Genomic DNA, 16,501 nt, shown 5'->3' on the forward strand with positions numbered 1-16,501 from the left:
CCACCTTTAGTTTGGAAATGGCACAGAAGAACCAGGTAGAGAATATAGTAAGAAATAAGAAAAAATTTGAAAAGCCCTTGATGATAATTGATCTAGTAACACAAGGACTCTTCAGAAGGCAGAACAAACTGTCACCACAGAAAAACAAAGAGGAACATCCTTGTTGCCACGTGGTTATACCTCAGGCATCAGACACAATCTACAACGTGCTACGTCAAGAAGATGAACAAAAAATAGCACTAAGAAGGCCACCTAATGCTTTAATTCTTTCAGTCCAGAGACAAAATGATTCAGAATGTTAGACTCAGGTATTGAACTATCCCTTCCCTCCAGTCCCTAGTTTCAGACTAAGATGCCCCTCCATGCTGCAGCTCAGCCCTCACATTCAGTGCCATCACAGGTAATCCTGAGAGAGAAGGGAAACCAGAGGGGCCAGCTATTTGGGTCAGGATGCTGACAGCCTGAGATTTTGTCCCCTTATTGACGTAGACTCTGAATTTGACTGAGGCAGGTTTATATGCACGTATGAGTACACAAGCACTCACCAACTGAATGACACAAAACAAGCCTCTAACATCAGTCAGGTTAAGGTCAGAGGGAAAAGCAGCTGACAGATCTCTGAGGGAGAAGCAGTCTGTTCTGGGAAGACCAGAGCTCTGGTTCCACAACTTCTAGTGGCCCAGGGGTGTACCTTCAACAGCCAACCTAGAACCAGTACCCACAGAGACCACCATGGCTTTATGAACTGAACAGCCAACCTAGAACTAGTACCCACAGAGACCACCATGGCTTTATGGACTGAACAAGAGTCTAAGACAGTCATGGCTTTGAGAAGGATATACTTCACTGCTGAGTTCCTTTATTTTGAAGAGTCCAGACTACTTGGAGAACATTTCCCTTCTTCTTACCTATCCCCATAGGCAGCATAGTGAAGAACAGACACTTCAGGAGGACACCTTACGCTATCACAGCTATCTACTAATACAAAACCACTCCAATCCATTCAGCTACTCCTCACAACAGCCCCATCAGGCAGGCAGTTTTATTTCCATTTCAAATCTAAGAATACGGGAGACAAAGGGACCTTAGCACAGATTCCAACTCCCTCATTTCAGAGGAGCTGAGACCAAGGCCCCCTGAGGTTAAGTTAAGGGCTCGCTCAAGGTCATAGAGTCAACTGGGGACAGAATCCACGTCTCCTGATTACTGCTCAGGACTCTCTTTTCTTCATCATCTATGTCTCCTCCAAAGATGGGATTAGGAAGGGGAAGGGGGGAACAGACAAAGCATAGTGGAGGGAGAATCAAAGTAGACTAAGATGTCTGTCTTGCTAGAGATTTTTTTTTAAAATTTTTTATTTTTTATAAACATATATTTTAAAGAACAAATATATGTAATTATAAAAAGAGTACACTCAGATCCAGGAATGCAACAATATACACAAAAGGGGGGGAAAAACCACCCAGACTTCTATCCCACTATCCTAATACAACTGTTTTTATCTTTTTGGAATCTTCTATTTAAGTCCCTTTCAAGTACATACTTTTCCCATAATTTCAATATTCTCTCATGACCGTTTCACATTGTTGTACAGATGCTATAACCATGATTTGTAGTGGCTGCACAGTTGGCTTCTTGAACAATTAGGTTACTCTGATTCTTTTGGCTGTTACTAATAAGTCTATAATAAACATTATGGCATATTGCCATTTTCCTTTTGTGGATCATTACTTTAGGATGGCTGCAGAGTATTCTTTTTTTAAAAGATTTTATTTATTTGACAGAGAGAGAGAGATAGCAAGAGAGGGAATACAAGCCGGGGAAGCGGGAGAGGGAGAAGCAGGCTTCCCACCGAGCAGGCAGATGGATGAGGGGCTCGATCCCAGCCACCCAGGGGCACCCAGAGTATTCTTTACAATCACTCACTTGCTCCTCTAGTTAAGTCCTGACAAGGGTCAACAGAGAAAGGGATGGGTAAAATCTGGGAAGTTCTCTGACTCCTGGCAGAAGCAAGTTCTGCTCCTTGCTCTTTCTCTATTCCCTCAACCAACTACCCCAGAGCGAAGTGCTCAAGGTACGTTTTTAGCCAAGGAACATCGAGAAGGCTTATAATTCATTCCTGAGAGAGGGACAGTGAGGGGAACATCATAAGAAATGTAGTCAGTTACTGTTGATCATTTTGTCCTCCTGGATGATCACTTGTTATTATTAGCCTTAAACACAGATCAGGATTCTTTTGTTCTTTCCTTAGCTCTGCTATCAGTCTGTGTGTCTTGGGTAATCCCTTTCTAGCCTGGGTCTAGTTTCCAGTTCCAGTAAATGAGGGGAATAAACTAGATAATTACAATCTCAACTGCCTACATCATATAATAATTTTATATTTTTAGATTTTATTTACTTATTTGACAGAGAGACACAGTGAGAGGGGGAACGCAAGTGGGGGGAGTGGGAGAGGGAGAAGCAGGTTTCCCGCTGAGCAGGGAGCCCAATGCAGGGCTCTTGATCCCAGAACCCTGCGATCATGACCTGAGCCGAAGGCAGACACCTAATGACTGAGCCACCCAGGCGCCCCTATAATAATTTTTTTAAAAACTCCATTAACGGGCGCCTGGGTGGCTCAGTGGGTTGGGCCGCTGCCTTCGGCTCAGGTCATGATCTCAGGGTCCTGGGATCGAGTCCCGCATCGGGCTCTCTGCTCAGCGGGGAGCCTGCTTCCTCCTCTCTCTCTCTGCCTGCCTCTCTGCCTACTTGTAATCTCTCTCTGTCAAATAAATAAATAAAATCTTTAAAAAAAAAAAAAACTCCATTATCAAGAAGAACTTCAGTTCGTCTTAAAAATACAGAAAGTGGCTGTCTACCACACGCCTGCAGGGAAGACTGAGTTGTTTCAGAAACAGAGGTGTAAAGTCACTGACACAAACTAAGCTGAGGCTCAAAGAAGACAATCTATTTACAGCAATGCTTCCTTTTGAAAGCATGGTTTTCCAGTTTAAGATGGGTGACAAAACTCTATTAGAAATCAATCCTCAGAAGACGATTTCTTACTTTTCCTTCATTTGTCTAGTAGCTGGACTTCTCTGGGAATGAGAGAGTAGCTGTGATACTCTATTGACTGGATATATACGATGCCTTTTCCTATCACTAGAATATTTTCTTCACGATCACTCAGAAATATGTGAGTACAGAATTAAGAGCACTTGGTAGAGGCAAAACACATTGTGCCTGAGGTTGCTGAAGCTGTAAAGATCAATTAAGAGAGGAGGAAGGAGTTCTGACGCTGTAGTCAGCCCGTATCTAGAAGTGGACGTGCCCAATTTCTCAACCAACAAGATGGCTCCCGCAGTACTCAGGTGCTCTGGTGCCCAGAGGATTGGGTCATGGTAAATGGTCCCAGCAAGGAGGCCCCTCAAGGCCGCTACATGGTAGACTTAGATGAGGTCATGTTGCCGAAGACCAAGAATAAGTAAAGCCCTATCAGGTGTCAGGGGAGGCCACGCAAACCTCCAGAGACTGGAGAGGCCACAGTGGTCAAACCCCCCCCTTCAAGGGAAAGGATTTCCTCTGATCCTATCTGGGTCCTTGACTGACCTACACGCACCAACAGAGACAGCAAACAGCTCTTTCTGCCAGTCTAATTTTAGAGTGATAAATAAGAATGTTTCTCTTCATCAGTAGCCTAGAATCGTTTTTGTTAAACCTCTTACCTTCTACAGAATACATCCTCCTGACCTCAGGCATAACAAGAGAACAAAAATCAAGTATTTTAACCACAAGCCTGGGGCAGCCGCCTCTCCCTAACGCAGGGGCCCCGCCCTGTGGCGGGCCCCGCCCGCTGCGCTCTCCTGCTCCGGGACTCTGGGACTCGGAGCCCTGGCCGGCTCTTACCGCCGGCTCCGCGGGCGCCTGCGGGGCTGCGGCGGGGGGCGCCTGGGGCTGCTGTCCCGCTGCCGCCACCGCGGCCCCGGTCTTCTGCTGCAAGGCGGCCTGCTGAGTCAGCAGCTGTTGTTGGTGCAAGCTCGAGGCCAGCTGCTGCTGCTGCTGCTGCTGCTGCTGCGGCTGCGGCTGGTAGAAGTTCTGCATCAGCTGCGGCTGAGAGCTTCCTTGCGACACCACCGGGAACTGGGGGATGGCTGGTTGCTGGGCGGCTGCGTGTACTGCCTGAAACTGAGCAGGAGAAGTGGAAAAAAGGACGAGGGGAACAGAGTGTCTCAGAAAGGTATTCCACAAAAGACCAACGTCTCAGGAATAACCGAGCCCAGTCTGAAGCCAAAGGCAAGGGCAGGCAGAAGTCTCTTAGCTTGGCCTCAATTTAGGAGGGGGACCTCAGGGCATTAAAATTAACCCCACAGCACCTGACACTGCCAGGCTGCATCGAGGGCTCTGGGCCACCTCCTGGCTTTGGGGAGTTTCTCTGGCAAGTCTAAGGCATCCCTTTGACTGTGCATCTTCTGACTCCCCGTGCTGGGGTGGAAGGGAAGCTAATAAACGATCTCCCAATCTCAGAAGTAATCCTGCTTGTAAAGGGATTTGTTAGCAGCCAAGATTAAAATGCTTTGCTCCATGAAGAGGATGAAGCAGGGACGACACTGAAAATAACCTAAATGCTAAGCCAGCTATAAAGAGTCTGTTCGAGCCCTGCTGAAAATTATTTCCCTATAGCTCTATCTTACTAATTGTCCCATCTTTAAACATTCAAAATGTTCAGTATCCTCTAGCACACTTACTGGTATTTTATCTTGTGTCTATAACCGATTCTTTCAAGTTATATTCTCTTATAAACTGCCAATGGCTAGGGATACTTCTTATCCATTTGTCTATTCCACACTGCTAAGGGCAACCCCACACACACACACACACACACGCACACGCGCCCAGAGAAGGGCCTAAGAGAAACGCCTACTAATCAACAAAAGTCAAGAACTTGCCTTTGAGCATCCCAAACACTGTTACTTAGTTGTACTTAGTTGTAGAGTTAGGGGATTGGATAAGGTTTGCCTCCTGGGGCAAAAGTTAAAGGGTTAGCAAAGAAGCAGATGTCAACAAGTAGCTGCCTATTTATAACTGCAAAATGCTGGAAATGACCAAATGTTTATCAACAGGGGACACTGATTGAATAAACCATGCTATGTATCCTTAAAATAGAATGCTCTCAAGTTGTAAACAAGCATGAGGGCTCCCTCTATATTATGGGATGGAGAGAGCAGAATTCTGTAACTTTGAAACTCTGTAAATGTTTTATATTTTCATTCAACAAAATTAACCCAAAGTTTGGCAATAACTACAAATCAAAATCAAAATCAAACAAATAAACCTGTTTATCAAATTGATTCCAGAAAATAATGAGCAAAACATTTTAAGAATGAAAAGGACAAAGAAATCTTTAACTGGGGCACCTGGGTGGCTCAGTTGGTTAAGTCTCTGCCTTCAGCTCAGGTCATGATCCCGGAGTTCCAGGATTGAGTCCAGCATCAGGCTCCCTGCTCAACGGGGAGTCGGCTTCTCCCTCTGAACCTCTCTCCTCTCCTGCACAAGCACTCTCTCTCTCACTCTCTCTCAAATAAATAAATAAAATCTTTATAAAGAGAGAGAGAGAGAAATCTCAAACTGTTTCCAGTACTCGTGTTGGCACTATTATCTTGAAATTATAAAGCAATTAAGTGATTATGTTAATGTTGTTAGGAATCAAGATCTTCAGATCAGAAAAATACAAATATAAAATCCAAGAAGTTAAGCAAAAATCCTATAATTACAATTCTGAATTAGGAATATAAATTTGCATTTATTGTGTATATTCTGTTAACAAAACAAAAGAAACAAAATATATTTCCCAAGTATCCCCTCAAAAGGCCTAAAAACAATAACTGACCCATTAGCAAAGGAGTATCCTTAGCATCAAAATGTGGTCTCTAAGTATCATTTTTAAAAGGAAAGGGAGCTCCTTCAGAGAGATGGCTGTATCCAGGTCAAGGGCAGAGTGAGACTGGAATGACCTGTTACAATAAACAGCAAGGAAACCATTAAAGATGGCTGGGTTACCACCAAAGGACCCAGGAACCGGCTTGAAGAGACTTCTACTGGTCAAAGCTGGGTCAATTGAGGCATCAAAATAAAATTTTAAAAACAGCAATGTCTGGAAACTAAATATGTTTAAATCCCTGAATTCATGACACTAAAATAAAACAAATCAAAAACCTCTGTTCATCTTTAGATGACACTAGCAACAAACCCACTCTGAAAACTGGTAAATACAGGCAAAAACTCAAGCATTTTTCCTGCCTTTTCTATATAAACAGTATGTCAGGGTCATCAAATAGTTAAGAAAAATTCTACTCAGAAAAATTCCAGCCCCTAAGTGAAGAGGGAATGTTAGAATATCACCATGTTTTCATGCCTGATGAGTGAATGGACTGAGGAAATGATTAGCAATTGCTGCTAAACTGATCTGGGACATTGAATGAATGGATCAGACAGACAATACCAAACTCACTGACTGATTTTAACATTGATAAAAGAGAGCGACAACCAGACCCTATACACCTCCTGAAGAGATGCAACTGGAAGAACAAAGAACTATCCAACTGAACCAAATTCTGAGCAAGCCTCAAAAAATCACCAGTTTACCAGATCAGAAAAATACAAATATAAAATCCAAGGAGTTAAGCAAAAATCTTATAATTACAATTCTGAATTAGGAATATAAATTTGCATTTATTGTATACATTCTGTTAACAAAACAAAAGAAACAAAATATATTTCCCAAGTATCCCAAGGGGATGGAAGAACATATATGGCTGCAGGGACGCAATTAGCCAAATTCCAGAAGGTGGAAAATTCTACAGGACAACTGACCTAGTTTCTTCAAAAAATTAAGTGGCAAAGCGAAAAAAAAGGGAGAGGGCATTATGAATAAAAGGGGACTTGAAAGATATGGCAATCATTATAAAATGAATTATACTCATAGTAAAAAATGTAGAAAAACTATGAAAAGATAATGGAAGAAAAAAGATTTGCATCTAAACATAACATGTGGGCCTTGTTTGGAACTTGATTCGAACAAGCCAAGTGAAATTAGGAGACATCAGGAAGTTAAACATTACTGGGTATTTTTTAAGAAGAAGAAATTATTATTTTTAGTATGGTATTGATGCAATTGTGTTAGAGGAAAAAAAAGACAGAGAGCTAGAGAGAAGAGAAAAGGAGCCCCTTAAAACAGCTCCCTCGGTGAGGCTCCTCCATCAGCTGAAGAATTCCCCAAGAAAGGGTTGTGAGTGGCCCCATGATGCATCCGCTATGCACAGCTTTCTGGTATTTTGTTCTGGAAGAAGCAATGATGCGATGTCTAGTGGCTCCCTGTCTTCCTGGTGCTTCTCAAGAAAGATGTCTACGTCTCCTGGGCCTGTCCACAGCGCCGCCTCAGTTGGGTCAAGCAAGGGTCAGACTGAACGCTTTACCTGTTGAGCCTGGGCTTGCTGCTGCTGCTGCTGCTGCTGCTGCTGCTGCTGGTAAAAAGTGCCCGCGGGCTGCTGGGGAGGTGGCGGCTGCTGCTGGGGTGGTGGCTGCTGCTGCGGCGGCTGCTGCGGTTGCTGCTGCTGCGGTTGCTGCTGCTGCTGCTGCAGCTGCGGCTGCTGCTTGAGGAAGAGTTGCTGCTGGTGCTGGGGCGTGGCCTGGGCCGCAGTGGGCAGAGCCTGGGCTGGAGTGGGCTGCGCCTGCTGTGGGGTGGGTGGAGCCTGCGGCTGCTTGGGCTGAGACTGTGGTAGAGGCTGGCTGGGTGGGGGCTGAGTTTTTGGTTGGGGAACACTGGCTAAAAGGCCAGGCTGATTGCTGGATCCTGTAATGAGAATAAACTCCATTTAAGGGCTCCAAACTCTTCCAGACAAAAATGGTTTGCTTTCTCTTGCCAAAGAAATGGGGAGGGGGGGTGATAAGTAGACAGATAATCCCCAAATCTATGTGCCTCTGTCTTTGCATCTTCTTGCTAAACTATGTGCTTAGTGTTTTTCAAAACAAGGTTCAGGGACAAGGTTCAATGCTTGCCTCCTTCAGAAAGCCTTCCCTTATTCACCATACCATCTGTCAATTACTCCTTTAGTCACCACCCAAGTCCATATTCAACTGGCCTTTGACGCTAATGTATTCAAATACAATCTTTGCACTTAAAAGCTTCGGGACAAAAGCCTTCTTTGATATTTTACATGTATCTACATATATACATGTATGTAAGTTACACGAACCCAGTCTAGATGCCTGCCTATGAGTAGATGACCATCAAATTCACCAAAAGCAGCTTCCTGGTAGGGAAGTGATGACTAAACTCTGTTACTGGATAATTTAAATCCTCTAAACTAAATCACCTCATTAGAACCAGAATACCAAAACACGGAGTGGAAACAGATACTCTAAGTAGACAGAACATTAAAGAAACAATGCCTCTGTGTCAAAAAAGAAGAGTCTTGTTTCTTTCAAGGCCAAGAGAAGAATATGAAATAAACATGAAAGCATGGGATGAATGGACCAAGCCAGAAAATCAGGGTCAAGACTAGAAAAAATAGAGGTATCACGCTTCAGTGGTCTTGGAGGTCCCCTGCAGAATTCAGTGAGAGGACTCCCCTTTTACCAGCTACGTGCCATATAATTTCAGTGCGCGCTTACCCCCTGTTCCTCAAGGCAAACCATTATTCCTCATGTGCCTCTGGATTCCATTTCTGAAGCAAAAGTAGTCTTCCCGAGACTTCCATTACTGACCGGGATAACCAAGACGTGTACCAAATTTCACACCGAGTTACTGACCTGCAGCCTGGGGTGGGGGCTGAACCGTGGCCCTCTTTCGAGGTGTCAGGGCTGGCTGGATGGGAAGGATCCCTGGGTTTGGCTGAGTCTGCCCAGCCTTAGGCCTCTGCCGGGGTGCAATTGAAGTCTCTGTTGTGGGAATGGGATCTGTCAGTCTAGAAAAGGAAGGGAGGGGGGACAAAGATTTACATTAACGTGGGGAGAGTGGGAGAGGAGCAGACAGAGCACTTGATGGACTGGCTTTCCCCTCCACACTCATCCAAACCTTCCAGACTGGCTTAATCGACATTTGTCAAAGGGTATTCCACAGGATGTTATGTGTTACTCGATGTTATAAAACAAGGGTTGGTGGGAAAGAAATTTAACACACTAATCAATATACATCAAGCTGATTTCTTTCAGCAGAACTTTTCATGGGTCCATGTGCCTGGAGAACTTTGAAGAGAGCCCTATACCTGAACTTGGAATCCTTCGACCTACTAATTCCTAGGATTTCCCAGAATATACCTTTGGGTGATAATGGAAAGGGGTTTGAAACAGGTGTTTTTCAGATATAGAAGGAACTCAAACTTGGTTAGAACTAGTTATCAAAATGGTCTCTCTATAATTAAAAAAAGCATGTAAACGAGTGACTCCAATAAGGCAACTAGAAGGAATGAGTAAATAATTCAAGATAGAGGATTTGGGGACTATGACAGGGATCTATTTCCTCAATATACATGTACCTCTTCTTCCCAGGGGAAGAGCTTCTAATTACTGTATACCTTAAATTTATTAATTTTTAATTTTTAACTATTTTTAGTTAAATTTTTAACTACTAGATACCTTAAATTTATACAATGTTATATACAAAATATATTCCAATTAAAAAATTTAGCTAGACTTCACCCAGAGTAAAAATCACATTGTCCAGCCTCTCTTATAATCAGGTGTGGCTATGTGTCGAAGTTCTGGCCTTACATGGGAAATCAAATTGTCACATGGCAGTTTCCATGGTATGCCATTTGTCTCTCTTCTTTGGCTACTCCTTCATCTGTTGCTTGGAACAGGAAGTTACCGTTTTGGTCTATGAGGTCATAGCTACAATCGTAGGGAAGGTAGAGTGATAAGCTTGAAGAAGCCTGGGTGTGGGGCAGAACTGCCAAACCAACCATGGACTACTTACCTCCAGTCTATCTTTTATGAGCCACAGTCATTTTGAATGTTACAGCCAAATCTAATTCAAATTAACACAGGGAGGACTGCTGGGTGGTCTTATTCCTTGTGATAGTGTAAAAATTCAGGGATAACTTCTGTTCATTTAGAGTAGTTCAGACAGCTGGCTGCCATCTAACTCAGAACAGAGTAGTGGTCTTTTGAAAATACACACTGGGTGGGGCGCCTGGGTGGCTCAGTGGGTTAAGCCGCTGCCTTCAGCTCAGGTCATGATCTCAGGGTCCTGGGATCGAGTCCCGCATCGGGCTCTCTGCTCAGCAGGGAGCCTGCTTCCATCTCTCTCTCTCTGCCTGCCTCTCCGACTACTTGTGATTTCTCTCTGTCAAATAAATAAATAAAATATTAAAAAAAAAAAAATACACACTGGGGAGTATAACTGAAGTTATGGCCAAAACAAATGAGCTTCATCACTATTCCCAAAATATGTCTGGTACATTCTCCACGAAATGTAAGATAGGAAGCAAAGCAGCAGGTCCCATGTGCCTTCCCCATGACATATCTCCAGGGGATGTCCACTGGGGATCCTGAGGCTTTCCTTTGCAATCCTGCTAGAGGGATGCTCTTGTGTAGGGTAGAGAACTTATAATATAAAAGCTATCATATTTGGGGAGGCTATAATCTGGGGAAGGAAGGTAGAAAAGAAAACAGGCCAAATGTTGGAGAAGAAAGGTATAAGAATAATACAGCCAACAGTGAGAAAGTCCAACAGATGTCTGTCGTAACCAAAAGTTAATTAAGAATCTCCACACTGGATGGATTTCTCTCTCTCTCTCTCCTTTAAAGATTTATTTATTTGATAGAGAAAGAGAGTGAAAGAGAGCGCGAGGAAGGGCAGAGAGAGAGAATCTCAAGCAGACTCTGTGCTGAGTATGAAGCCCAACACAGGACTTGATCCCACGACCCTGAGATCATGACCTGAGCCGAAATCAAGAGTCGGACACTCAACCAACTGAGCCACCCAGGAGCCCCTTGATGGATGTGTCTTAAGGGTAAAATCTTAGAGATAAAAGGATTTGGGGTCAGAGAAAACTATATTTGAGCTTGCTTCCTGACTAACTGTGTGATGATAGGTATGCCATTTGACCTCTTCTTGCTTTGGGTCCCTTCTGTAGGAGATGGAGAAAATAATACATCATGAAGCAGATGTGAATATCAAATGCATCAACGACTGTGAAACCATTTTTATAAACTGCAGAGTGCTCAAAATGTTAGTCTGAATGGCCCTCGATATGCTCTGAAAAAATATCTTTAAGCAGGAGATCTGGCTCTAAGTTGTCCCATCTATGTGTTTGTGTGCAAATCATTCAATGCATAGAACAGAGTAAGAACCCAATATGGATGCTAGAATTCTGGGCTCTTTTTTACTAACCACATATTGATTGATTACCTTGGGCAACCTATAATTCTGAATCTGTTTCCTCATCTGTAAAATGAGAACAGTAACGGTTCATAGATCTACTTCAAGGAAAATAAAGTCATCTTATTTATATAAAGGGCCTTATACGGTATCTGCTATACACGATGCCTTAAAGAAGAGTGGTTACTTTAATAACAGAGTCAGAAAGAAAAACTTAACTTCTTGGGACTGGGGAGCAAATATGGTAATGCAAATGAAATCAATGTAAATTACAGATAGGACACCTTAGCCCCAAATCTCTGGGCTGTAAGGCCTATGTATTCTTGAGCATTCTGGATCCATACAAACAGTTTCACAGTCACTAATGTTCACATGTGCCTTATGATACAGGTATGCTTTTCTTCATTTGACACAACACAGCACCACTCAGAGCGGTACCGGTCATTGTCACTGTTATAAATGCGGGCCTTTGTGGGGCTGGATCCTTGCTTAGCCTCAGTACCTTCCATATTTGGGTCTAGAGCAATATGGGCATAAACCCGAATACTCAGCTAATGAGTTCAACCCCAAAAGCAATTTCCAGAGGTGAGCACGGCCAACTTCAGTAAGGAACAGACTACAAAGTAACATTGTTATTGATTATTGAAAATAACACTGTTATTAATATTGTTTGCTGAATTCGTGAAAAATAAGTCTTCTTAACTTTTGGAGCCACATCAGTGTTTACATTTATTCCATAAACATTTAAGAATGTTTTAAAAATGTATAAAATTTAAAATGTACAAAACATAAAATGTGTAAAATTATTTTACCGTTCTATTAAAATTCACATATTCCCATCTAGGGTACTGGGTTGACAGTCTGTGACTCATGTTTCCTTGCCACAGGAACATGGCAGAAAAAAGAGGTATACACATCTCTATGACTACCCTCGGAACCTGCCATTTGGAAGCACGGAGACCAAGAGGCTGTGCCCCGGAGACCTGCGGCTTGGAAGGGGTCCAAAGGCTACGTGCCCCCCAGCTGCTGTGCTACTGAAATCCACTGCCACGCTCTGAGGCTATGCTTCCCACGGGCTGCTCCCAGCCTCTGACCCCAAACATAGGGGGATTAAAGTAGGCCGGTTCCTGGGATATGGGGCTCCTCTGATGGCTGCCTTTGGCTTGAGGATTCCCTGACATCTTTGGTGAACCTTCCGTAAACTGTCTGGTAGTTTCTAGGTCACTTCTACCTACCCTTCCTTCCTCTCTCTGAGTCAGACTTACATCGCCTTCTGACAGTTCTTCCGGCCTTCCCTGGCTGCTTCTCTGTTTTCCCTCCTGGTCAAATAAAATCCTAGCTTCTTCAGTCCTCTCTTGGCACCAGCTTCTTGGAAGACCCCATGTTACCTGGAAGGTGATTACCTAAGATCCACAAGCTCTTTTGCTGTTCACCGAGTCTGTGCCTTGACCAGCACTCTTTTGAGGTGGTCAGGGCCACAGAAAGTAAGGAGGAAAGGGAGGTGAAGGACTAGAGTAGAGAACCAGGCTACATGAAGGCCAGGACCTCTGTTTAGGATGTTCTTTTTGGCAATATTTTAAGTCAGCTGTTGCTTCTTCTCTGAATGCTCCTGTGCTTGTAGAGCAAAAGAAACAGCTGTGGAGTTCTTGGTTCTCTTTCAAATGTAGATGGTTGCGTTTCCTTATATTCCTCCTTGTACTCCCAGGAAAAGACAGAGCTCGCTCTCCAGCTCTGCGCAGCCTCTGGCCATGGGAGCAAACTGATAACCAAGCACCTTCCCCTGCCACTGTGGTCACTGGCACAGGACCTGTGCACACTTGGGCGGTTCTTACCTGGCCTTTGGCTGGGTCTTTTTTGCAGCTGCCTCACTGGCTTTCACTGGCTCAGGAAGCTTTGCAGGAATGGGAGAGTTCTATAGAATTGAAAGGAAACCACAAAAGGACATTGCAGATTTCTTTGTAAATGAATACCAGCATGACTAGGCCAACAGAAATACGTGTCCGGGATTTTCCAGCATGGCTTCCAGGCCCTGATGTCTAGTAGAGGGAAGTGAAGTTAACCAAGGGTAGAGCCCACTAGTCTCTGCCCCCTTCAGGGAGGCACCTTATCAGAGAAGAGGACAGAGCAGCCAGAGTCAGGTGTGCTCCTCCTCCACTGCTCCCAACCTTCTGGACCCTTCGTTTCCTACCACACAGCTTGGAGGTAGTGTTGAGAATGGAATGGGAAAGAGATAACGGTAACCTGATAGTTGTATCAGTAAATAGTAAACCCATACTATTTAAGCTATGAGCTAGACCTGACAGAAGTCAGTGCTGACTAGCAGCACATCCAGCTGGGATTCATTCCATCTTCTGTCTTGAACGTTGGGAGAAAACCAGAGCCACGAACCATGTGAAACGGTTGCAGCACTGGGACTGTCCCAGTGCATGAGGCACCCGTTGACCCACAAGGCCAGCAGAACTCCTACTCCCTGGATTGTGCACTGGCCACCTAATACAGGGTCCAACTCTGGAGGGAGCACTCCTATCCCCAACCACAAGACAACTGCTTAGCACTGCTGAGTGAGTACCAAATGGCTTGAGACTCATGAAGCTGACTTTTAAAAAACCAGTTACCAATCTGAATGCTTCTAATTATACTTCAGGTTATTTAACTTAATGAATGGGAAAGTGGGGCAGCAAAAGAAAAAAAAGGTAATGTTAGGCTCCGTACAAGATTCCTCATTTTAATCTGGAAAGCTGATAAATGGAATACTAGTCATAGTAAATGGTCAGGCTTTTAGGAGGGACCTTCCATTTCCTTCATGTGTCTAGGTGGGGAGAATTTCTGCTAGGATATCTCTCCTTGCTTCTCTTCCTTTCTCCAAGCATACCTCTCCCAAGGGAGAAGCGTAACTTATTTGATAGGACTGGGAGAAAAAAGTGAGCTTACCTGGCTCACCTGTGCCCTTTCTCCTTTGAGAAGCTGTCCCTACAAAATCAGGCGCTCCCTGCTCCGTCATGTGGATCTAAAGTTGGGGAGCCTGACTGGTCAAGCTTCGTTCTCTAATTCAATCTTTTTTTTTTTTTAATTTATTTGACACAACAGAGATCACAACTTGGCAGAGAGGCAGGCAGAGAGGGGGAGGCAGACTCTCTGCTCAGCAGGGAGCCTGATGCGGGGCTCAATCCCAGGACCCTGGGATCATGACCTGAGCTGAAGGCAGAGGCTAAACCCACTGAGCCACCCAGGTGCCCCCTCTGATTCAATCTTATTAGCAATACAGTCAACACTCTGAGTTCCATCTGAATGATTCCCATATCTGATTCCAAAAGTGGGAGTGAAAGAGGAGTGTTATTTATTAGTACCTTTAAGCTCCAACAGTGACATCATGATTGATGTTCACGATTGGGAAAGTTCACGATTGGGAAAACTGGGAAGACAATTTCAGATTAGAACTTATCTACTATGGCATGCATTAGTAAAATATTTAAGGGAGCTGGATCACACAGGAAAAATATGCTAAGACTGTAAAAAGGGGGTTTGTAAGCACTGTACTCTGAAAACTGTTGAGTGCAGAATTTAGGATTACTAAATGTAGAAAACATTCCTATGGCCTGATGTGTGTGAGGAGGGTAGCGGGAAAGGAAGGACGGTAAGTTATAGATGGTGGAGAATAGAAGCAGAATCAAGAAAGCTCTGCTGCAGGAAAGGAGAAAAGGGTCAAAGGGCTTATGTTCCAGTAGGTATGGGAGCAAATTCAGAGACCCACCTCAGGAAGACAGCCTGCCTTACCACTGCTAGGGAAACACAACAGGCACATAGCTCATAGTGAAATGTGGAAATTAACAGGACAGTAGGTTGGTCAATCTTCACCCAAAGTACTCAACTCAATCCCTAGGGATGATTTTTTTTTTTTTTTTTTTTTTTTTTGGTGTAACACCTTAGTTTATTAACTAAATTCTATGGGAAAACTGGATTTTCTTTATAGTAATTGCTTCACAGTTAGCTTTGCTTGCATGCCCCCTACCACACAAAACAAGGGACATCTATATTCATTAAAAGCTGGTTTACGATCCAGGAATTTTAAATGACAATTTGATAATATTTACTTCCCCCTAAAAAGCACCTTTCACATACCTGTACATTAGGAATTGGGCATTCTTTCTTGAGTAGTTTAAATGAGAAGTAGGACACCTGGTAAATATCTGGCCTTTTATCCGGGTCTGGTTCCAACATATACCCTAAGACAAACATATGTGAACATATTTAATAATACCCTAATACTTATTACATTAGCTAGGAAACATAATTTCTCTGTTATCAATTTTTTTTCATTTTTATTTCTCATAAAAGTCAAACAGTATAATTAGCTTTTTCCCTCCCCTCTCAGAAACCAAAGTTCTAACTTCCCTAAAACTTTTAATATATACAAGAAAGTAACAAAGTTTCTGAACTGAAACAAAGATACTTGAAGTTCACATTCTGTGGCTTGGACAACAGAGACTCAAGCAAGCTCTCATTATTAAAGTAACCACCTTCATATTCTGGTACCTATGAAGTTATGAGCTTCTGGCTTCCTTATCGTGCTAAACAAATGATTATCCTTGATATTTATAATCAAAACTTATTTTTTTTCACTTTCTTTCTTTCTTTCTTTTTTTTTAGTAATCTCTACCCCTAACATGGAGCTAGAACTCGTGACCCTGATGATAAAGAGGCACATGTCCACCAATTGAGCCATCCAGACACCCCTCAAAACTCAGATTTTAAAAAACTAACTTATTACTCCTTTGTTGGGGATATTAGCTGGTTTCCATTCTAAAAGAAATTACAAAATGATAAATATATCTCTACTTTTACATATTCTATACGACATTTGTGTATTTCCAGATCCTTTAAGCTTCCGCCCTTTCTGAAGCTGGAAAAATCCCCAGGAAAAAAAATCTTTGTGAAGACACACAAACATACACATGCATACATACAAACAACAATGCAAGGCCTTACTGTTTAAGGAACCAAATGAATGGTCTGAACACTAAGGCTGAAGAGGCTGCAGTCTTGTGAAGGCCTTGCAGAAGAAGCAGGGTTTGGGGGCGCCAGGGTGGCGAAGCTGGTTGAGAGTTCAACTCTTGATTTTTGCCTCAGGTCATGATTTCAGGG

At 43.3% G+C, this 16,501-nt stretch overlaps 1 protein-coding gene across 24 annotated transcripts in view; it reads right to left on the minus strand.

Annotated features, from left to right (window-relative positions):
- AAK1 (AP2 associated kinase 1) overlaps window positions 1–16,501 on the minus strand; it is a 173,622-nt gene that overhangs the window by 43,098 nt on the left and 114,023 nt on the right. For 21 of the 24 annotated variants that reach the window (XM_045078958.1, XM_045078965.1, XM_045078961.1 and 18 more), the window contains exons 9-13: window positions 15,479–15,582; window positions 13,192–13,271; window positions 8,788–8,942; window positions 7,452–7,828; window positions 3,886–4,164 (exon numbers count right to left, since the gene is read on the minus strand). In XM_045078958.1, coding sequence (XP_044934893.1) covers window positions 3,886–4,164; window positions 7,452–7,828; window positions 8,788–8,942; window positions 13,192–13,271; window positions 15,479–15,582 — 995 coding nt within the window. The remainder of the gene's footprint in view (window positions 1–3,885; window positions 4,165–7,451; window positions 7,829–8,787; window positions 8,943–13,191; window positions 13,272–15,478; window positions 15,583–16,501) is intronic. The other 3 variants (XM_045078963.1, XM_013051120.2, XM_013051124.2) reach the window with 1 other exon arrangement.

The sequence above is a fragment of the Mustela putorius genome, unplaced genomic scaffold, assembly GCF_011764305.1.
Source record: "Mustela putorius furo isolate JIRA1106 unplaced genomic scaffold, ASM1176430v1.1 tig00000281_pilon_pilon_pilon, whole genome shotgun sequence".
In the NCBI taxonomy this organism is placed as follows: Eukaryota; Metazoa; Chordata; class Mammalia; order Carnivora; family Mustelidae; genus Mustela; species Mustela putorius.